The sequence below is a fragment of the Haemorhous mexicanus genome, chromosome 4 (genome assembly GCF_027477595.1).
Source record: "Haemorhous mexicanus isolate bHaeMex1 chromosome 4, bHaeMex1.pri, whole genome shotgun sequence".
NCBI classification, from domain to species: domain Eukaryota; kingdom Metazoa; phylum Chordata; class Aves; order Passeriformes; family Fringillidae; genus Haemorhous; species Haemorhous mexicanus.
In genome coordinates, this window is record NC_082344.1 from 12,476,559 (window position 1) to 12,500,725 (window position 24,167).

At 41.3% G+C, this 24,167-nt stretch overlaps 1 protein-coding gene across 2 annotated transcripts in view; it reads right to left on the reverse strand.

Annotated features, from left to right (window-relative positions):
* Positions 1 to 485: 485 nt before the first annotated feature.
* RNF150 (ring finger protein 150) overlaps positions 486 to 24,167 on the reverse strand; it is a 116,943-nt gene continuing 93,261 nt past the window's right edge. The window contains exons 7-8 of one of the 2 annotated variants that reach the window (XM_059843827.1): positions 7,402 to 7,561; positions 486 to 4,036 (exon numbers count right to left, since the gene is read on the reverse strand). In XM_059843827.1, the coding sequence (XP_059699810.1) occupies positions 7,443 to 7,561 (119 nt within the window). In that variant the 3' untranslated portion in view covers positions 486 to 4,036; positions 7,402 to 7,442. Of the gene's footprint in view, positions 7,562 to 24,167 lie in introns of both variants that reach the window. The other variant, XM_059843826.1, reaches the window with a different exon arrangement.

Below are 24,167 nucleotides of genomic sequence, written 5' to 3' on the forward strand. Positions count from 1 at the left end.
TGTCTCAAACCACTAGGAAGCAGCATACCTATGCTGGATGACACAACAATCCCTGGGCTCTTCTCCTCCCCCTGCTCCCAGGGGTGCATGATGATGTCTGATAAGGCAAGGGAAGAGCAGCTGGATGACCCCTCACAACAGTGGGGCAACTCCCACTGAAGCATGGCACCTTTTAAAGCAGTCATTTTTTAAAGCTGTTTTAACACATCGTGCCGTGTCTGGGCTGAGGCTGCAGCTCTCCCTTGAGGCAGCAGAAGCATTTACCTTTCACACAGCTGCTGCTTTCTGTTTAGAAGCAGCTGAAGGGCAGAGGGGACCAGAGCGGCAACGAGCTGGAGACCAGGCTGTCACTTGGGTCCCTTCCCACTGGTACCTTCTGCCTCCTATGAATGCCAAAGTGTGCAGTGGCTGAGTTCAGGAAGAAACAACCCAAAAGTTTCACACATCAGGAAATTCCAGGTTTACACAGGCTGTTAGAAAGTACATACAACACAATAATCAGATTTGTTTTATTAAAAAACCTGCAATAAAATTCCTTGGAATTCACCATTTCAACTTTGAGAGTTGCAATATTTTACTAGTACGTAATAACACAGTCTCACATATTTACATTATAATCCTCTATATAACAAAAATTGCCATGTTGGACTACTGATTAATGCTTCCAAGTATTAGCCTCAACATTTCGGTATTTCCCCCAGCTGAGTCACTGTCTGCGCTCTTTAGCATTTACAGTATTTAACAAAGCAAAAAGGACACAAAATAATAAAAAGTATGTGTCTCATGATTTCAGGCAAATCCCTTTAAGATGGTAGTTCTCTGACTCCCACATTTTTCAAGAGAGATAAAGTGCATTGGAGAGGAAGATGTATACGTTATAAAATGTCAGCAAAGAGTTAAAATTTTATTTGCAAGACTGTACAGAAGGGAAAAAAGGCAAAAAAATCTTCACAAACTGCTACCGCACAGCTTTGGCAGCACGTCACAGGTAGCAGCGAAAGGGAGGGAATGAAAAAGCCAACTACAAGAAAAAGGATGGCTCATGCAAATGCCACAGTATGGCTTTGCCATGACCTTTTGGTAGGTATTTCTCAAACCAAAGCTGCAGCACAGCCAGAGCCACAATGCAGGAGTATGAGAACCCTGCATCCCCCCAGCTTGCTGAGGCTGGTGGCTCTGCCAGGCAGGGACAGAGAGCTGAAGCCTCCTGGTAAATCTGCTTCTGATGTCCTGAGCAGGACTGATTACTTTGGAGAATTTCACTGGGACAGACCATTGTCTCTGAACTTAATGAAGTTATTTTTTTAAGCTGTGCACTGATCCATGTGGTATTTATTTAATTTGGGATTTTAATTCCCTTCATAACACTGGCATTTGCTGGTATGGCTCTGCTGCACGTGAGAAGAGACATGGCTGGAAAAAACTTTGTAGCCATCGCTGAAAACCAGGATACCAGGATACTGCTGCTTTGTTCAGGAACTGCATATAAGTGGGATGCCACCTTTTTTTTTTTTTTTTTTTTTTTTTTTTTTTTTTTTTTGGTTTGCTTATAAACTACTCTAAATAGAAATAATTATCTTCTGGAAATGGATGGAATGTATATTTTGACAAGTACAAAACCATTTTAAGTGTTCACTAAATACAAGGAACATCTTGGTATAAAAATAACAGACCCTCCCACCTCCCACCCACTGTCCCCTCTTTACATATCTAATTATAAAATGGTACAGTCATTTCAGGTTCCTAACATGAAACAAGTATTGTGGATGGCATTACATACATATACAAAACATTTAGATATTTGACATCTGAAATAACTGTATACATTCAGAGCAAACAAGCATCTTGATTTGGCTATTGTGTTTAATGCTACTCAGGACCAAGAATCAAGAAAAACACAAGAAAGGGAAAACACTATTACTCATTATTTTTTTTCTCTCATTTCTTTTCCCATTCACTACAGAAAGAAGTAACTTCCAGAAATTCACAATTAAAATGTTGGAGGGAGACAAGATTAATTTCAGATGGAAAAATCATCTGTTGGCTTTTCATTCAGAATCCACATCTTTCATTTCTTTATTTCACCCTTTAAAATACAGCTCCTGCTTAGAAGGGTGCTTCCTTGAAAAAGAAATGGGCAGATAAAGGGGCCAAGTGGGTGTTCAGCCCAGCGGGGTAAGTGGCATGGCAGAGGGGCATCCCTCACCCTTGCCCTCACTCTCTGTCCCTACCCGCAGCTGCCATCTGCTTCACAAACAAATCCTCCCTGAACAGTCCATCTGGCATTCCTCATTCTCTGAAACTATCAATTAGTTCAGGTAACAGCTTGGTAAAATGAAAGCAGTGCTTATTTTGGATCAATTTCCCCTATTGAAAAAGCCTGTGAAAGCAATACCTCCAGCCTCATTTTCCCTCAGCCCTAAACTACTCCCCATTGTGTTTCCTGCTCACGCTAACCAAGTTGATTCACAGCCGTCATGCTGCCTGCCCCAAATACACTCACATGTTTTTGCATCTACAAAACAAATGAGTCCACATGGCCTCAGTGTTCATCAACAAAGTTCCAGTCCCCAGGGTCAGCACTAGCCACGAAGAAGCTTGGCTGTCCCCAGCTTGGCTGTCCACAGCTTGCTGGAACCCACAGCCTTTTTTTCACCAAGCCCTGGAGCTGAACTTTGGCAAGCTCCCTTCCCCTCTCCAACCTGCTCCAAGAGATACTGGCAGCACAAAACACAGGAGGAGAAGCAGCACTGTGCAAGTTTGATCCCGTGATCTCCTTCTGCAACAAAGGCTCAGCCTCGGACAAACACTTGTGAGACAGGCTGGGAAGGAACAGGCTGGATTTCTCGGCAATTTTAGTCCTGTGAAATGGATGCACCCCAACATCATTGACTTCCTTGGGATTTGATCCAGAGGTCATTAGTGAAATCCAAGGGACCACTTATCATATGTGATTTCAATAATTTCTTTTTCCAAATTGCCTTTATAAAGCCTTTTTTCTTTGTGCCACAATCTCCCTCAAATAAAAGGCCTACAAATGACAACTGCTTCTGATTTCACAACAGTACAGTCTCCATACTCAGATCAATGCACTTTTAAAGCATACATGTCAATCTAATTCTATAGAGTGCTTAAAGAATGAATTGCAGTGCTATGATAGTCCTGATCCTGGTTTTGGGGCCCTAAAGCAGTCAGGACACAAAAGACCCCAAACCCTCAGTAAGTGCCAGATCTGTATCCCCACCAGAACAGGTGAGCTGTGGGGAGAGGATGTAGACCTGATGCCTTGCACATCTGCATGCACACATCAGGTCATCTGTGAGTGCAAAATTCTGCGTATGTCTATGCAACCTACTTATTGAACAGACCTTTGGGAAGGCAGCTCAGTGAAACCCAAGAAAATCCAAGTATACTCTGAGTGCAGTTTCTGTCTCACCAGGTTCTGTCCTGCAACCGAGTCTGAGGGATAATGAGCCTCACTAAGGCAAATGTTTCTTCCACCTACCACTTGCTCATGGAAAATAAAAGTGCTTCAGATGACAAGACAAGAATTTCTGGGAGAAGCACAGGACCAATTAATGACAATTAATGGCATGGGGAGACACAGAATCCCCATGCCACTGCCCCTGTGCAGGAGATGCCACCCACTCAGTCATGGCGCCAGCCTGCAGAATTGTATCCATGAACACTTGCTTGTCAGAGGGCTCTAGAGGATTTTGTTCTTTCCTGGCTGCATGCTAAAGGCTGCTCTCCCTTCTGAACACCCAGTACTGCATCCCCAGCAGCTGAGCCCCACCTATTTAATGGCCAGGCTCAGCAGGCAGCAGTACCAAGGTGTGCATGGGCATGCAGATGTACAGAATTAAGGCTTTCATACATGTTACAAACACACATCAGGGGGTCTTAACGTTTACGAAGCACCTCAAATTCCCAAGGCAGTTCACAGGTTATATATGCAAAGGATATTGTCAGTCAGGTCAAGCTTCAGGAAAACATTTCTTTTTGACACAGGGGCTTATGTATGCTCATAGAAGACCTGTTGAAAATAATGCAATTTTAGTGCAAGTCCAAAATTAATTGTGTTTTTTTTTTAAGAAGGACAGAATACAACATTTACTTAAGTAAGCTTTCCTAAGTTCAGGCTTCAGTGATATGTAACCCAGCTTTGCCTTTATCATCACTTAACAGTGCTCAGAGCTGCAGAACACCTGAGGACAGGGATGGAACAACATCTTCCCTGAGTGAAGCTGCAGGTAGAACTGGGAAAACAAAAGCAAAGATTCCTGACCCAGATTTGCTAGGATGCCTCTTCTAAAAGGCATATCACTAATTGGTGATATGTCAAAACCACTCACCCAGCCTGGCACCCTGCCTCTGCTAGTGGCCACCTGTGGGCCCCCAGGGACCAGATCTAACATGGGATATTTAGAAAAAGTGTGTGCACAGCACAGAACGTCTACAAAGTTCCTCATTAACTCTCAGAAATACATGCAGAGTCTGAATTACCAAATCTGTGATGCCTTTTTGAGCACAGCTCCCTTTAATAATTTTCCTGGGCAAAGGACCCAGCTCAATATCAGCTGGGAGTTTCCTCTCCTGCCTTGCTTTTCCACAGACTTTGTTTGTTCTGCTGTGCCGTGGGTGGTTCTGCTACGGCAACAGCTAATTGGTCAATCTATCCATTGAGATCAACGTAATTCAGTTCACGAAATAAAATGAAGACTTTGTGACAGCTCCTCTGAAACCCAAGCAGTTTGGCCAGGAGTTCTCTGCCTGTGTGCTGAGCTACAGTGTGCATACGTGAAAGGATCACTGACAACTTGGACATCGTTTGTGACGTTCCTGTGACATGTAGCACCCAGGCTCCAGTGCTACAGAAGAAATTGTACCAGTGTGTGGACTTTCTATAAGGAGCCCTGACTGTATATAACCAACCTCACTCCTTCCCCTGCAGTCGTTTGAAATTAATTTCATTCCTGGGTCAAAATTTGATGTAAGCACCACTTAAATTTGATTTCAGCATTATCTACAGAGTTTAAGTGGAGCTGATGCAGTACCTTGTGCAAACTCTCGTGTGTAGGGATCAATTTCAACATTGATGTGTCAGACCTTTCCTATAGCAGCAAGGAATAGAGAAGACATAAAAGAATAAGGAAAACGAGATTACAAAACCACAAATATAGTCAAGACTAACCTAACCACCCTCTGGAACACGTGAACACTCTTTTTAACCAAGATTTCCAGCTTTTTAACCAAGATTTCCAGCAGCCTCAATCTCTTTAATTGAAAAAAGATTTTAATTCCAACAGCTTCTAAAGACGTAACAGCACATTTATGGGTCATTTTCATAGAATCACAGATGACTTGGGTTGGAAAGGACCTTAAAGATCATCTAGTTCCAAACCCTCTGCCATGGCCAGGGACATCTTTCCCTAGACAAAGTTGCTCAGAGCTCCATCCAACCTGGCCTTGAACACTTTCAGGGATGGGGCATCCACAGCTTCTCTGGGCAACCCCTTCCAGTGCCTCACCACCCTCACAGAATTAATTTATTTCTAATATCTAATCTAAATCTGCCCTCTTTCAGTTTAAAACCTTTACCTCAAGATTACCCTGCAATTTAGGGACAAAGAACATAAAACAAAATTACACTAATTGTTTAATTAGTTCTAAATAGACAGAAGAGCATGGAGAATATTTTTTCCTTCTTTCTGTACTGAAGAAGCAAGGCAGCCAAAATTTTAGGGATAAACACATTTGTCCCTGAATAAAATCTGACAAACATAAATTTTGGCTGGAAGCTGGTTTTCACATTTAACAAGTAAAGCCACAAGGAGATTAAATGCAGTGAGCCCCAACAATTGCATTTTGAGATGCCGCCATGACACTGCCAAGTCAAAATGTTTGACCTCTGCATGAAATTTCAATGTAAGATGAATTGTTGATTCTGTGGACTGACTCAGGAGGCAGCAATGTGATTCAAATCATCTGACTCTCAACAGAAACTATGTAGTCTTGTGTAACAGTAAGCTTCTTCACAGTTGAGCATTTTGACTGAAAAACCAAATCACACATTGAACAATTAACAATGAGCTCTTACCTGGAAAGCAGAGCTCAGGATGAAATAAATTATGATGTCAGGTCATTATTATTTAGGTGTTTTGACTTATATTAGCTCTTTTATTTTCAAATTCCCTCCCCAATATATTTTGGTGCATCTGTCTGTATACAAATTGCAAATATTCTGTTATGCTTCTGAAAACATTGATGGTGACTCTGGAGGGCAACAAACCACCTGAACTCTTGTTAGATAACAAGCAGACAAAAACTGCTGTCAAAATGTAAGAAATGACACACACTAAGTGAAAAGGCCCAAAGCAAACCAGGAAATAAACATTTCAAATGGCTGCCTCTTGTTCCCTTAGCAATTTCTGACACTGACAGCAGCATCTCCAGCCCTTTTGTAAGAATACTGTCACCTGCTTAATGCAGAACTGTTAATAAGCAGCCTCTAGAAACCTCTCAGATGCTCCTTTAGCCCACTGATCTGGTTTTGGTCTGTAAAATTAGGAAGTGATGTTATGCTAGATCTTTTTTCCAGCTACTGAATTGTCACTTGGAGGAAGGACACAAATGTACTGACACCTGTAAACAGCATAAAATACAGGACAGGACTACATGGATGGAGTGATGCTTTAAGCTCTTCTTTCTCTCCTTCACACTGTACAATACTTGTCTAGAAAAGAACCTTAAATAAGAGACAAACTAATGCCATTTTAACCCAAATTTCTGCTAATTCAGAGCTCTCTAACAGATAGAAGCCTTCAGAATATATAATTTCCAAGCCTGCCACTTCATGAAGGCAGGTGTTACATAATGCAGGATGCTGGTGCATGATCCTTCTGAAGCCAGCCACATGTAATTCATGAAGAAACAACAAGGCAATAAATCCTGGTCAGATCATGAAATGACCAGTGAATGGGAATTCAGGTTTCTGGACTGAACTCTTGAAAAAGCTGGTGTCAGTCAATAAAAACAGAGTGTCCATCCATAACAAATTATAAACAAATAAACAAACAAAATAAACATATGCCTTTTCAAAAAACACAACAAAAATTTGATTGAACAAGTGTAAAAAACACTCAAGCTGTCATTTCAGTTGCACATTTATGAGCCCCTGGAGAGTTCCATGACTGCTCTCAAGCACGTGGGTAAGCTGGAAGTGTCCATCTCCCATGTGAACCAAATGAAGGTGTGTAGATGATGAAACCGCATCCAGGCAGACACAACAGTTGCTATTGCTTTTCATGACCATCTCAGCATGGAGTGTGCAGGAGTGACAGTGCTCTGGAGGCATATGCACAACTGGTCCAAATCCTAGAAAGCTGACTCGGTCCCTACCTGTGACCCTCCCCTGTAGTTTAGTGCTGGAGCTCTGTTTTTCAAGATTTCACCTCTTCGCAGTCTTGATCAGTGGAAAGCTCCACATCGGAGAGTCCAACCTCCATTGCCATAATCAATGAAATATCTGAATCACTGCTGACTGCTGGCTCCTGTTCATCTGTGAGGGCAGAAAAGACAGGAAAAGGTCATGTCTTTCTGTTAATGTATTACTAATTTTTAGTTCTGCAGGTGGAATCCAGAGGTCTCTCTGCCACTGAGATTTGATTAGATTACAAACTTTGCTTTTATTCAATATCTGTCTAAAACACTTCCAAAATATCCCAAAATTCAAGACATTCATAGTGAAAAGCATGATGAAAAGAAGCCTGGATGGGTAACATTTTCTTCTCTTAATCCTCTCAGGGCTTTTCATCCAGGTCTTTCATGAACTTCCTCCCACCATGTGAGAATTTCCTCCCTGTCCCCTTTTACTTTCTCAACCTGGCATCATCCTATTCTCCCCACAAAGATAGCAAGCTAATGACAAAGCCACAGGCACCTGGTAGAGCAACTGTGCCATCAGGAAAACATTCCCACCAGGAAAAAATCTGCCCAAACCCTCATTAAGTGATAGAATTTCAGAGGACATATTTAAGAGGACACTACTCTAATGTAGAAACATTGGCATTGGACAAGGACAAAACAAATCCAGGACTTTGACCAGGCTACCTGCTTTCTCAAGTGGCTTCTCTCATCCTTTTCCAGTCTCTTTAAATTCCCTCTTTCCTCTGATTTGAAGATACATTGCAGTTTCTTGATCCAGGCCAAAGGGATCTACCTTAATGCACACGAGCCCAAATACTCTAGGGGTTGTATTGTTGACCTCTGCCAAACTGCAAATCACATCGCTGGAAGAGCAACTTGTTTTTGTTTTGATCCCACAGCTTACCATGTGTATATTTAGCAGCAAACAAAGCCAACAGATTTTAAAGGACTAAAAGCTAATTTTCTTTCAAGAACAATCAGGAGAAGCAAAGAACACTAGGGAGATTTTCAAAGGCACAAAACCCTCATAGGTGGCTTAGTCCCTGGGAGAAAAATTTGATAGTTCATATTTTCAAGCAGTTTAATTACAAAGATGGTATTTATATATAACAATACAATGTATTTAAATCTGTGGCAGTTTTTCCTTTACATATTTTATTTTTCAGACAATAGAAGCAGAGCCTGATTGATGCTAAAAAGTCTAGAAGTTGAATATCTAAGAATAAATAAGTAAGAAACACGACAGAGGAGCCAGGAAAATAATAACTCCTCATAGTTTAATTATTCACTTGAAGCTAAGTAAGCACAGTTAATCACCTCTCAAGAGCAGCATGATTTTTAAAAATTTTAGATTTTAAAACACCCACAGATGTTTACTTGTGCTGGGATTAGACCTCATGTTCTGCAGAGAAAGCTTGAATGGGGTCTGCATTATTCAAATTGAGAGTCAGTGTTTTCCTTCGCAACTCTTCCCAGTTTTCACCCTGGGTTGCTTTTATACTTTCTTGATTGCAAGATAAATAATTAATGCACACAACATCTTTACATCTATATCTTTTTTTTTTTTGCCCTTTCAATATGACATTAGTAAACATTTCAAGGCATTGCTTCTGACTATAAATGTTTCCACTAGAGGTGGAGGAAGTATTTACAAGCTGAATGATACATCCTGCAGATTTAGTGGTCTTAAATGACGTTGAACCTTCAGGTGAGCTGCTGGATCCTAGAGTACATCAGAGCATTTCATACACCTCCAACACCAAAAGCATCATCTCTAGTGGTAACAGCTCCTGAGTCAGAATGTGGTTTCAGACCACTGGATTGTTTATCATTCCTCTATAATTAATAAGATTCTCAAAAACAGTGAAAATTATGCTTAAGAGCAAGTTTATATTTGCAAGACAGAGCTCCTGAGGTTTAGCCATGTTGAACCGCCACTTGGAGCACTCTTGAGAGACAAGGTGTTTTCCATCTCAACTAGCTGTGCAGAAGAAAAGGACTGGCTGAATAGTGACAGCAAGATGCATGCTGAAGAGGCAGGCAGAGCTGCCAACACCAAATGTCAGAGCATCCAATGAGCAGTGTTTAATAATGCTGAAATGTTATTTCAAGAACTGTTGTTTCTTCCAGGGTTGCACAGCAGAAAAAAATCTCAAGTTCAAGAGTTCAAGACAGGCAGATAGACCAGGACCAGATTTGCAGTTCACATACCTAATATCTGATGGAGGTACAGCAGCATACACTCAAACTCAAGTTTTACTTTACAAATCCTATACAATTATTCAAATTCTTGGATCTTAGTCTTTGCACAGCGTGGGTTTTTGTAGTCTTCTTTGGAACTGAAGTGCAGGTTGGCAGGAACAAGGAATGATCCTAAAAATGCCTATGCCTATGCTCTGGCATTGATTTTCCAGCACTGTGATAGTGCCCAGAAACAGAAGCACTCCACCTTCCTTGCTTGCTACCAGTGTGGCAGTTCAAAATCCTAAAGCTACAGCTTTGGCAGAGTGGGGAGAACAACTGGGATATCACCATTCTTACACCTTCCCTTTCAGGGAAGCACTGCCATTTCTTTGGAAGCTGTAGGCAACATAAGGAAATTAATGCATCCCTCAGCATTACCTGCTGGCTCCTGTAAACAGGAGTCCTGCTACTGACCCCAACACACACGGGATGAAACTCTGGGAGGCTGCAGAAGTTACAGCAGACACAGATCAGCAGTAGGTAACTGGCTGCAAGGTCTACAAACTGCCTCACTGTGGCTCTCCCACACAACACAGGCTTGCCAGACTGGGTGGTTTGTTTCATTGGGGTTTTTTTAGCTGGTTGCTCAGTAACACAAGCCAGCACAGTTACTGTTATTTGTTAAAGGTAAGCAAACCTCAGCTACATTGCAAGTGCCAGGAGCTTAGCCTGCATTTTGCATCCCTGCCTTTCAGATCCTATTTACAATGACAAAGCTTATAAAATCACATAGCTTCTACAGGAGATGCCTGCTCACTGTTAACAACCTTTATGGCCCTTTTGCAAGTTTCTTGTAATTTGCTTTATTTCTTAAGGCCCTGAAGTCAGATGAAGATCTCAACTTTCAGCAAAGATCTTAGTTTTCACTTAAAAATAAATTAAGCTTAAAAGGCAAAAAGGAAACTAAGTGTTTTAAAAATTAAATCTCTATTTTCTAGACAGATTTTATGCTGGAATATCTGACTTGTGATTTCAGATACTTGAAATTGGCAACCCCGTCTAACCACACACACTATAATACTTCCACTGTGCTTTACAGCATTCTTGCCATGGGCAGGAAGTCTTTAGCTTAATGAAGCAAAAGGCACATCTCAAGCTGCTTTCCAGCCAGAGTGTTAGTGCCTGCAGCAGGGAACTGTAGACCTCCCTGCCATATTCCTCTCATGTCAGGGAAACATAATACACCACAGCATTCTGCCTGTCCAGACAGACTTTTTCCACTCACTTGTATTTCCTGACACACATTTGTTTGAGAGGTGAAATTAACCAAATTCCTTCTCTAGCCAATATTATTTTAAATCAATTACAATAGCATGGGAAGAATATCACCACGTAGGCTTGAAAGTAGTCTACACAAAGGTGGCACAGCTCTTGCTTCTTGAAAAGTGCATCAAGTGATGCTTGCATTTGAATATTAGTGCAATCAAACAAGGATGAAAACAGCTAATTACTCTGGTGTGTTGAAAACAGTAAGATTGCACACTAGCAATAGTTATCTACTGCTGTTGCTATTCATAACCATTGGTGTAAGTCTGTAGCTGTTGTACACTAATAAATATTCCAAAAGAAAGAGGTCAGGCAATGGGTTTCTAAGAATTTGATACTGCTTGCAAGAGGCTTAGGAGGGAGCTAAGCATTGAACAGTGAGTGAAAAGTGCATTTACAAACCCATTCCCCTGCTAAGCATATGGGCATGGGCACCAGCTGAGATATAGTTGCAATGACCCACTCAAGGGTGAGAAACAAGCTGATGAAACTCTGGTGGACTTTGCACGCATGGAGGCCTCACTCCTGCTCACCACTGTGCTCCCCTTGAGGAAGCCACATCCCATACTGTCCTTTGATGTCCCTAGGACACAGACAGTGCCATGGGGCTCTCCTAAAATTGTTCCAGCTTGCCTCAGAAGCTGAGTTTTCCCCCAGGCTCACCAAACTGTAAAAGCTGTAAAAGCCCATAACTGGGCTCAAATGTCAATAAGCAATTTGCATCTAGGAAATCAGCAGAAAAATGAGACCACACTAAAATGTTAACAATAAAAGCTTCTAGGCATTAAATATATATAAGGTTTGTCTAAGATGGCACTTTTTTCCTTCTCCAGACCTTTGGGTAGCTTTCTGCTATTACATCCATTTGAGAGTAAGTAGAGAAGTACTACTACTCATTTCACATCCTCAGTGTAGTGAAATATACCTTATTTCAGAACTCCTCAGTTTGTGAAGACAGATTCAAACAAAACCATTAAATCCCTGGTGTTAGTTATGCTCCCAGATCTAGACAAGTACCCAAAATGCATGGAATACCATGAACCTTATTCCAGTCTAGGGCCTACTTCTCCTAGGAAAACATTCAGATGTGTCTAGAAGGATTTTGCTTCATAAGAAACCAGAAATGTGGCCATCTCCTCTCCTTTGAGGATCTGGTCAGAAAATATATCCAGAGTACTAGAGGCATTGATATGGGATCTTTATCAAACATATTCTGCTCAGCTTGGAGCCACAGAAGAATGCCGATGCAAGCAGTGCTATTCAGATTTTGTTTCCAGTATAAGAACAACCAGGATACAATTAATCACATTTGATTTATGAGAGAGACCATATCTAGAGTCCTCTATTTTTCTTTGTCTGTCTAAGAAAGCACTTAACCATTACAGAGTGTTGTGGTTTGAGAGGAAATGAAGTTTTTTTTGGGATGGTGTGGTCACGCCAATCAGTGTTCAGATTTTAATATTGGCATTTGGTTTGTCCACTGAGGGCATGGATACGCCTCTGAGAACACAGGAAGTTAAAAGCTGTGAACTCCCAGGGGAAACTCTCTTTGGGTTCTGGTTTTGGAAGAGAGCAGACTTTCTCCTGCCTGGCTCTGAGCTGGGTGGGGGGAGGGGAGCCATGCGGCCGAAGGGAGGTAGGCCAGGCCTGGGCCGAAGGGTGGAGGAGCACTGCGAGGGCTTCGGGCAGCTATCTTTCATTTTTCCCCCCGGAGGGAGAGAGAGCGAGAGCAGCTTGTGCCTGTGATAGTGCGGCTGGCTTGAAGGAGAAGGGGGGGGTGCCCAGCAGGGCAGCCAGCCGTGGGAGTTCATGAACCAAACCAGCAAAGCCTGGGACTTTTAACCCTTCTTGGGATGATGGAAACCTTGCAAATGCTGATTCTTCCTGAAGTTGAGGAGATAGAGTGGGATAGCAAGAAAATGGGCAAATGAAAGACATTGAGAGAAGTTGAGAAGAATCCTAGGTGGGAGGAGATGATGGAGTGGCCTTTGGCTGGACTTTTCTTGAATAGCCATGGCAGAACCCTTGAGTTCTTGTGACACAGAGACTGCATTCTAGGGGGAGGCAATGGCTCAGAGCCAGGAGAGTGCGGTGATGTGAAGGTGTGTGAACAAAGACGACGGCTGAGGAGGGTGGTGGTGGTGCCCTCCGTCTTCGAAGAAGAAGAAGGGGAAGATGATCTCTGTTTAAGAGACCCCTCAGCCCCAATGGGTGAAATTTGTGGGGTACAGGTGTCCCAAAAGGAGAGGGACTGTGCTCTTTTTAGAACTGGACAAAGCATCCTTAAAGAGAAAAACCCTAGAAGCAGCTCTGGTCCATGTGCAGTGGTGAGAGCACTGGACATAGAAAGAAGTCAAGATGGCAAATGTTCTCCGGGCGGTGCCACACGTGACACGGAAACACGAGAAGTTTCGACTGTTTCCTGGGGAAGTCTGTGGTGCAAGAGAGACTTCTCTCTTCTCGAAGAATTGAGAATTGATTATCTAAAGGGTAGTGATGGACTGAGAGCGAATTGATCTAAAGAGTGGTAACGGAATTAGAAATTTAGTGGGGGGAGGAGGAAGAAATTCGGAAAGTTTTCATCCTGTGTTCTGTGCGTTTTTCCTTGTAGTTTTAGGTTAATAAAGTTTTTTTTTCTTTCAATCTTAAGTTAGAGCCTGCTCTGCTCTGTCTCTGATCACATCTCACAGTAGATACCAAGAAAAGAGATATTCCCATGGAAGCACTGGCATTGTGCCAGGCTCAAACCATGACACAGAGTTTATTGTTACCTCCTACTGTGGCCTTGCCATTGCATCATTTGGCTGTTTCTAGTCTAAGAGGAAGAGCATCTTATGAAATTATTACCTCAAATGGCAACTCATATCACAAAAATACCAATCAAATTTATCACTAAGATTCCTTCTTTTAAAATTACTACTGATTGTTAAAATGATTCTCAAGTTAACCATCTCACCCTTCTCCTTGGATAATTTTATATATCTCAAATTCATTCGGTATCATCTTGAGAATTGTAACACTTTAGAATGGGCCAGGCCATAACTGCACTAACATAACATAAAATCAAATAAATGTAAAAAAATGCCTATAAAATCTCTAATGCAAAAGAAACAGTGGGGATATATTTGAGGGAAAGGGTTATAAAACCCCCTGCTACTAATGCATTCCTTCTGTACATAGAGGCTAATAAAATGGATGAATAAGTTTGGCTGGCTACGATTGAGAGCAGAGCACGGGGGAAATATTTTATTGCTGTTCCCTAGAATCAGAGGGAGATTTATCTAAGCAGCAAGGGAAACAAGTACTTGTGTGGTAACTGCTTTTGGAAGGAAAGGTTAGAGTCAGTTGTGTAAATAACAAGCCAGAGCTCTGTGAATGTACTAATGGCAACAGAGCTTCTTCCAGGAGGTGAAGCAGATGATGTCTGAAACATTTTGCAAAGAATACCCAGACACCAGCACACAGGGAAAGAACCACACGCCATGACCTGGCAAGATTAATTCAAGAGGACACTTCAAAAATATGTTTACCTGCACCAAACCCCTAAGTGATTGAGAGATGTGATAGATGGGTCTGGATATGAAGTAAAACACTGGAGGCTCTCCCAAAGTAAACTTGTTTTTTTTTTTTCCTTACTACTGAATAAAAGGGCAACAAAATTTCTTCCCTTAATCTTTTTCTAGGGTATGTGGTTTGAGAGAATATACAGAATCTCTTAATGAAAAACAGCCAAACACATGGTTCCTTGTCTTTAAACATCCTGCAGTATGAAGGGCTACCATCATCATCATCATCTGGAAATCACACCCCAGTATCTCATGCCAAGCATCAAAATAGAAAATTTTATTAGTAATATAACTAATTTTCTGAAACCTAAATTTGGAGCATGTTGTACTTGAGCAATAAACTTTAACACCAGTTACCTGAGAAGACATTCTGGTCTTTGGCAAGACCAATACACTCATTTTCAGAGAGAACGCAGGAAGTATCAGCACCCAAATATTTTCTCCAAAAGAAAGAAAAAAAAGTAATCCAAATAAGGGAAAATAACACAAGGAGCAGACAGAAAACACATTTGCAAAAGACTGAGCAAAAAAAGGGGCAGAACACATACCAGATGTTATTGTAGAGAAGTAGTTGGGCCCAACTGGCTCGAGAAGTAAAACTTCTTTTTTCCCATTGTATATATATATCTATCTATCTTTAATGAGCATATAGTAAATCCTTGGAATTCTACCCAGGAATCAGAACACTCAGTCTTTGAAATTCACAGCACATATTAACATTATTTTAGTAGTCAACGCTTTGGAAATCAGTCTCGTCTCTGTGAGAGACTAGTTGACATTTTGGGAACTTTTGATCAGCTGCCAAACCTCTCTGTGATACAGCAAACATGCCTCTGCCAGATCTGACACAAGAAAATAGAATATTTTTTACTTTCAGTTTAATTTTCTCTTTGCTCTTACTCTTGACAGGTCATGCTCATCGTGTTCCTGGGACCAGCAGGGAAACTCCTTCTGTGGCCTACATACTGCAACATCATTTTCTTTTTACATGACTAGACTTTCCTTTTTCCCACTGGAAACTCAGTCAAAATTTAGTCACAAAGATTACCAGAACAGTCAATGGAGTCATCATACGGTCTCTTGCACTTTATGCTCTTGGATCAGCTCATCCCCACATTCAAGGTCCTTCACAGTTTATTTGCACATCTGGTGTTCACAGAATCACAGAGAGGCCTGGGTTGGAAGGAACCTTAAAGATCATCTAGTTCCAACCCCATGCCATAGACAGGGACGCCACCAATTAGATTTTATTCACTACAAAGTGTTTTATTCCATCTTTGACCACATACCTCAGTCCCACACTCTCATCTTATTTCAATGACAGACAAGAACCACTCTACTTCCTTTACAACAAGAGGAAGGCATCCAGCCTCTTAAACCTTTGCAAAGCTGCTTTTCTTTTCTCTTTCCAGGTCTTCCCACTGTCAAGAAGGAGAGAGGGACAGTGGGAGGCTGCTACTCGCCCTCCTTTACTGTTCACTACTGGCCATCCTCAGTGCTGAAAACACTGTACCAGGTGCACCTCTGGTCAGGACACCATCTTCTTCTGATCCCATGGGAAGTTCCAAAAGTAAATGTGAAGGTATTTCACTCAAAGTACCAACTGGCACCAATTTTTATTATTTAGAACATGCAAAATTATTCATGTCCTTGATTGAAAATCAGAAAATGACATCTCCGATAAGAAAGGAAAAGATTAAAAAACCACTGAAGCACAGGGCTGCAAGTACATGACAACTGTGATTTTCAAGTACCTTAGCTGCCTTTGGTAATATGTTACTGCATTCAACACCTGCAAGCTGTCCCTGCAGTAACCACATCTAAAACATCAGGTGTGGTATGGGGACTATTTACTTGGTTTTCTTAGCTGCTGAATGACCAGCACTCCTTGGTATTACTGCAAAACAATGAGCATGAAGGGATAAAGTTACAGAAAAAACATGCTTTGTCATGTTAATGGCGTGTAAGGGATCTCGCAAGGATTATCCCAGTAGCCAAGGTGAAACATGTGGAGAGACAAATACCCTTTGAGCAGTGAGCAAACACCTTTACTCACCTGCCAGCCATTCAAAACTCTGAAGGTACAGCAGGTGTGAGACAAAAGCAGGCCCTAAATGCTGTATGTACTAGTGTGTGTTGTACAACACATGGCCTATTGGCGGGCTGGCAGAATAAAGGGACTTTTACATCCAAGCAGTATTAATCCCACAGTTTAATCCCGTGCATCTTAGCTTCCATGGGCTATCCTGGGGACTGCTACTGCGACTGAACTTCCTTATCTATTTTTAAAAACTCATGTCAGCAGTGTGCTCTGCTTCCAGCAAGCCTGAAAGAAGGAAATAACAGCCTCACCCAAATACTGGATTGAATGAGCAATAGTGTTATGGAGAGAGAAATTTCAGTTCTTGTGTTTCTAAGGAACATCAGGAAGAACATCCTTTGAAGGGGTGATTTACAGATGAACCGGCCAACACCACATAAACATCTCAGAGCAATCATGCTGCAGGGGTATCCCCAACTGGATACAATATTAAACCAGAAGACTCAATGTAATATAGTGGTTTCCAAAACCTTTTTCTCTGGTCTGATCATACTGCAGAGCTGTGACCTCTCCTTGGGGAACTCCATGGCAGAAAGCAGCTGCAAAAAACCAGCTGAGATTGCTTCTCCTCAGGACTGCAGGGAAATGCAAGAAAGTATTTGGTGCTCGGAAGAGCAACATACCATAGGCAGAGAATGAGACTAGGACATGGAAGTGGACACGCAGCTTTTTATAGGATGTTAGAAACTTCTCACTCCTTCTTCAGGTCATGTGCAAGGTGGCTACTAGTCAGAGAAAATCCACACAGGAGAAATTAATGCTGAGAGCTTGATGTAAAACATAGGACCGCTGTGGCAAACAAAACCCCCCATATTTCTGCCTAATCACTATGAACTGCTTCTCCAATTTCAAGTATGCACACAGCTGTAACAGAGAACAGCACCTTGTCTCAAAAACATATCCTGTTTATTTTTGAATGGGAGGTTTGGAAAAGCTCACATAAGTCTGCCTGAGTTTGTCTGTCATGACAGTGTGTGCATGATTTTCCAGTCTTTCTCTTTAATTACTTTTTACTGCAAAAGCTCTCAAAAAGCCCAGGTCACCAGCAAAGCACTGAGTACTGAGGAATCAGATACGGAACTCTCAGGAACAGTTACACAAAACATCCTTAAGCAAAGAGTCAAAAAATACCTGTGCATCTATTTGAGGATTTAATGAGCAAATGCACGAGGAGGGGGCTGAAGAGCTCAACAGTGGTGGAATTACTTGAATGAAGAGTGTGCCTATCTTCTCTCCCTCTCTCACACATGATGGTGCCTTCCTATCCAATGCTGCTGACACTGGGCTCCTCCTGAGATGCCAAGACCATTTTCAGGATAAAGGGGCAAGATGTTAGCCCAGAACTTTGTGCACGTTGGTAGGAACTTCCTCCTCATCATGCATATCAGGGACAGTGAACCTTGGCTGAAATTCAATTCCATTAGAAATGGCCATAATTAAAATGTCACCCAGGGATATCTTTCTCATTAGATATTTTAAAAAATATACACAGTCACGAAATCAGAAGGAAAAAACCCTACAGAGGTGGTGGAGGAACCTGCATATCAGATAAGTAATTTTTACTGCTGTCACTAGCAAAATACAACTTCTAACAGTTACCAGCTTTGAAGTTTAACTTTTACTTTAAAGGAAGAACAGTCTTCCTTTTTGTTCAGTATAAGGAAACAACATGCCTGAGAATGGACTTGACTCCGTTGCAGCAGCAGCTCCAGTGCCTGAAGCAGGGCACAGCTGTAGGACCACTGTGCCTGACAAGTCAGAGCAGACTAGGACAGCATTCCATGCTCATCCATCCACACACCCTTCCCCATCCTCCACGCTACCCAAGGGTTGCCCACAAACAACAGACAGGTGCAGAGACCCAGATTGTATGTCACACCTTTTTCTTTTTACCCTCTGACACCTCACAGTGACATCAGGGTCCCTCCCACCAGCTCACACATGGGGACTTGCAGAAACTGACCATTTACACTCTCCTGCCACATACTCACAGCACTGTCAGGTACATGTCCCCAAAAACCTGGGAGACACTGGACCAAAGTACACTGCTTAGGCTAAAGATTAATTCTTGCAAGACCATGAAACAGAGAATACTTGACAGAAACAGCACAACTCAGAGAAAGTATGTTTTTTAACTTAACAAGACTGTCTAACCTGAATTGATTTGGACATCTTAGTTACATATTTTGTCACAGGACATAGCTTATCTACTTACTGTAGCTCAAGAGATAAAGATTAAGTGCAATTCAGCTGTAGACAAATTTGTAACAACAGGAAAAAAATCCCAAAATCATGGAGCCCCACCAATTTCTCAATGAGTCTGTAAAAATTCCCAGTTTAAAAGCAAAGAACATGCTTTCATGCTTTTCAGTCTCTCAAGCTCCATCAGGTTGTAGATGTAATCTCTTTGATGGTGTGGCACCAGCAATAGTACAATATTCTGTGGACAGGGCTGATGCATATATTGAAACAAAGTAAGAACCTGAACCTGAACAGATCACTACAGATATACCCTATAGCTTTACTATTTCTTCTCTTCCAGGATGGGTGCATAGGCAAACAGAATATAGAATGATCAATTACATAAGAACATCCATTTTTCCATACAGAAGAAGCAATTTCTGCTGTTTATATGTCTGTTAGCAATGAAGGAAAATAACATGACAAGCTGAAGTGTCACCTCTTATTTTATGAGAATTGCAGAAGTTTTTAAAAATAAACTGTAGGTGCTTTCAAAGCATTCTACCAGTTTAAATCTCCCCCCTATGGGCTTCTACAGTATCCATACACTTGCTCTTTTGAATTCCCTATTTAAAAATTCTGCAAGGAAGCTTTCTTTAACATCCACTTTCACAGAATTCTTACAGAAGAAAGTTTTAATCCTAATTGAAAACAGTGCACACTTAATTTCTAGGGCCCCCTTTTCAGATACACTTTTGGTAGGTTCTTGTATCTGGTCCTCCCTCATACACACACAGAAAGGACAGCTCTGACCTTTACTGACCACTGACAACACTTATGATGAGGTACTACTGACTTCTGGAGCTTTCAAAAATGTCTCATTTAAACTAATTAACCTCAAATACTTCACTATTCTCAGATTTGTTTTACTCTGGAGCCTTATGTGATGATGCTTTAAAATAACAGCAGGAACAAGGGCAGGCAAGTGTAGAAACCAGTTCAGTGTAACAGTACCTTTAACACAGGGAGTCTTACTCTGTGCTTGAAGTGGAAGCAGTAAGAGACCTGCTCTGGAAGAGATGTCCTGGGTAGCTGAGTCTATTCTCCATAATTTTAATGGCTGCATGACTCAATCCCTTTCAGATTTGCTAGCAATTAGCATCATTCACTGCACCAGCTCCCCAACCACTTCATTCATCTTTGTGCCAGTGCAGAACTGCAGATGGGTGGCAGCTAAAAGCCATAATACCCAGTTTTCAAAAGAGCCCTTCATGCAACACCAAACCACAGATATTTTTTTTTTCAACATCCTGCAATGACAGATGAGTTCAGCTGCTAACTCTCCTTTCCTTAAGAGCCTATCACAAGCCTATCAAACCCTGCAACACATTTTATATTCCAGTGTAATCATGCAGCTTTTGAACAGCTTCATCCCAGATCTGATCTTCCCTGCAGCCTAGTCAACAGTTTCACTATCAGTGATGTATCTACAGCTGTGGCTAGTTCTCTGACTGAGAAGCAAATCTGATCAAGACCCCCAACAGCAAAATGTGAATGTTTACACCTAAAACTTTGTAACTTCTCACTATGTGGATAGCCTGTGTACTGGGAAGGTCTTTGTGTGCCACGAGGTTTGTGGGTCAGCCTTTTGCAGAGGGTGCAAATCACTCAGACTGCTGCTGGTATTTATGGATTGCCAGGTAGGAGATGACATTGTCAGCTGATAGGATATATAAGCCTCATATAAATGGGACGGAGTACTAGCAGGAAAAGTAAAGTAGATTTCTGCAGTCTGAAACAGCCCATAGTTTCCATCAGGAACACCTCTACAAGGACTTCCTGAAAAGTTAAGCAAAACTGCCCAATTTAATTTGTCCATGTATAGTTGTTTTTTTGAGAAATGTGTCTCTTTTCATTAGTTTGGAAATAATAAAAAAACCCCCCAAACTAAGAGATTATAGCAAAACCTTTCCTTTTGGAAAAGTAGACCTTTTTAATGTCCTGTGCATCTTCTTTAGGTTGCTTTCACGGTTTACTTAGAGGATTAAGCAATATTTTTTATCTAATCAAAAGCATTCCACAGGAAAGAAAAATGAGCACATAAAAACCCTATCATGAGCACATGAGATGAGGATTAAAATATGACTAGGAGGTGTATAGAACCACTGTTTGTTTGGAACAGAGATGCCCAAAATATTACTTATGTCTTGTGGTAGGGATAGTGCACCAAATAAAACTCTAACAAGCTTGTCTGAGTACATTAATGCACATTCAGTGCGCTTACAGAGAACACACGAGTACAGAACAACAATCAAGAAAAGCCCTCATAAAGGAAGAGGTCAGCTGTTTATCCTGTATGTTAATTTTGGAAAATTTAAATCAGTTGATGCCAATCTCCTTTTAACTGGAACATTCCTCTGACAATCATGCAATAGCTCAACATTTTTTTCCCATTAAAAATAAATCTGAAGTGCCAGGCCTGGCCTGCTACACTCACATATTGTCTGAAAAGAATTTATGAAAACAGCATCATGTAAAGAAGAAAAAAAAAAATAAAATCAGCCTTTACAACAACTGAAACCAAATTGACAATTTTGATTTAAAGAGTTCAAATTAAGTTAATGTGAGTCTCCTCCTGATCCTGTGTCTCCTTCCTGCCTGCCTTCCTTTCTGTCCTAAATGAGCCCATATTAGAAAGAACATAGCAGTTTGTCTTAACCTGAGGTCTGAAACCAAGAGTTTTGTCTCTCCAGCCTAAAGCAAGAATGCACACATGTTCTCTCCTTATTTACTTACTCCTTTTGCTTCCTTGCTCATGGATCACACAAGTAACATGACAAAAAAGTGAGCTCCATTTGCTGGATTGTAAAATGCTGGGTGTGACAAAAGCCAGAGAGGGGCAAGCAGGACAATAAGGAGTGAAACCAGCATTGAGGAGGGAACTCAATTTCACCTAGAGGCCACTAAAGCTGGCTAAAGGGCATCTGAGGATAATTTCTCATTTGCAAAGTGCCCTTGGAGCCTCGGGTCTGGCTGGTAGGAAACTTGCAGGGGCATCCACAGAAAGGAACGGTTTTAGGGTATATAAATCTAGGGGCGTTAGCAGTTCCTTTCAAATAAGCCTCCAGTCACAGTGTAATTTCCACTGAACAAATTCTGGCATGAGAAAATCCCCTCCAAAGCCCAACTTTTATCAGGGATGCTTGCTGAAATGATCATGGGAACATGACAAAGGCCAAACCCAAGCCATCCATTTTCTGAGTTTCTTCTTAGAGCAGTGGATGGGAAAGGTCAATTTAAGTTTCAACAAATTGCAGATGGAATTTTACTAGAAAATATGTTCATTAGGTCACTTGGCTACCACCACTAGCATCAAGACCTCCCTAACACTCTAAATGTGAAACTCAAATTGAAACAGAATAACTTAAAACCACTGTTTCTCTGCATGAAAAACCTTTGTCTCTGTTTTAATTTTTTAAGTTATTATATAGTCCTGTTCCTCCTTCTTTTGTGCTCTGAGCATTAACACTCCTTGGAGAGGCAGAGGAACGAGTTTTCACCCTATATAATGATACCTCCCTAGGAAAATAAAAGTAGCAAAACCACTCTAATCACCTGAAAACCAACCATGTAACTTCAAAAAATGTAAATGCTTTTGCACTGTTCATTATTATTTCCCTTTGTTACACTACTGTAAAGTTAGAGTCAAAACTCTGTGGCATTAAGTTTGGTTTTAACCCCTTTTGCCATTCCTTTTTATTGAAGTTTCTTCACTTTCCACTCCTCTCATTGAAAAGTGGTCATGTCCAGGAGGTTCCCAGGCAGTTCCAGAACACGATAGACCCCAGGAGCCTTTAGAAAACACAAGATTAAAATATTGATATATTTTATATCTAGTCTGGAAAATGGGCTTTTAGAAGCTGAGTACCACTTTATAGTAAATTTAAGTTTTTTACAAGGGAAGTGGTCTTGTTTCTTTCAGTCACAATCAAACAAAAATGGAAGGATTAATTTAGGAATAAAAAAGAGACAAAAGGAACTACTGCAAACACATGTAATTGTTTCTGCCCTGTGGAATATACATTTATAGCAGTTTAGCTTTTGAGGGTGAACAACTAAAACACAACCTTTCTCCCAAAGCTTTCCTCCAAAACTGTTTCCTTGGAAGTGCACTCTTAGGCTGCAGGCTTCTCCACAGCTGGAAGCATGTTCCTTCTCCCAGAACAGGTTGGTAGAGGGCCATTTTCCTAAAATTTCCTTCTTTAAGGCTATTTTGGTCTTACAGATTGACAGGTATTCATGCACAGAAAAATAATTTGCTGGTGCCTTTTCAAAATGCAATTACAGGGAAGTAATGAAGTTTAGCAACACCTTAGTTGAATTCAATATCCTGAGTACTCGGGGGCAAAATCTGAAGTCAGGTTTCTCATGTATAAGTGACACACCGCATTTGGTGGCTGTCTCCCAAAGAAACCTTAGCAGCTGAAAACACTTTTATAATAACACTGTGTTATTTAATTACCTGTGTAAGGAACTGGCAGATTTTAAACCCCCTTTGTGTGATCTTTTTTCCCCCACTGAGATGCTACAATTAAAAAAATTTAGTAAAGCTATTTCAGCTAAGTGGTTTTCATATTTTGACTTTGCCAGTGGCACCCTTATTCTATATATTTTCTGTGCACTTGTCCTGTAGGAGCACTTTTTTCATTGTCTTATAGCACTATGCTACCTCAAGAGCGGAAAATAGAGCAAAAATTCGCGGAGCTCTCCAGGTAAGTTGTTTTGCAACTTGTATAGTATACTTTGTGTATAGTAATTCATGGCTTAATTATTGCCACCCAACAGAGCCTGTGTTCTTGCCTACTCCCTGAGCGCCTCAGATATGTTAACATGAGCTACAATGAAAAGAACAGTCAAATGTTCTTGCACTTGCAAAGGACAATCACAATAAAAAGCCAGTTTGGGTGGATATTCATTAATACACCTCTGATGCTATTGTGCACTGCGCTGAGTATAGCCTGAGTATATTCCCCAGGATATATTTATTTATCACCAGGACATATTTTCTCCAGCCTTGCCACTGGAGTGGCAAAGATGGCATTTAGCTGGGCAAGAATATATCCACGTGGGTCCTATTTTGAGCATCCCTAGAAGAGGGGCTTATGCACCCCTCCCATTCCCAGGCTCTCAGGCAGGAGAAAATCCTCTAACATGCATGCCAGAAGTTGGATATTTCCTCTTGGATATTGGGCTTGATCTTCTTCTCTTCCAACCATTCCCATTTTCTATAAACACTCATAAGCCAGTTTCTCCACCTGGCCTATCAGTCTCAAAGCATCAGTTTCAGGCACTATCTTCACTTGGAATTGCTCATATCCAGA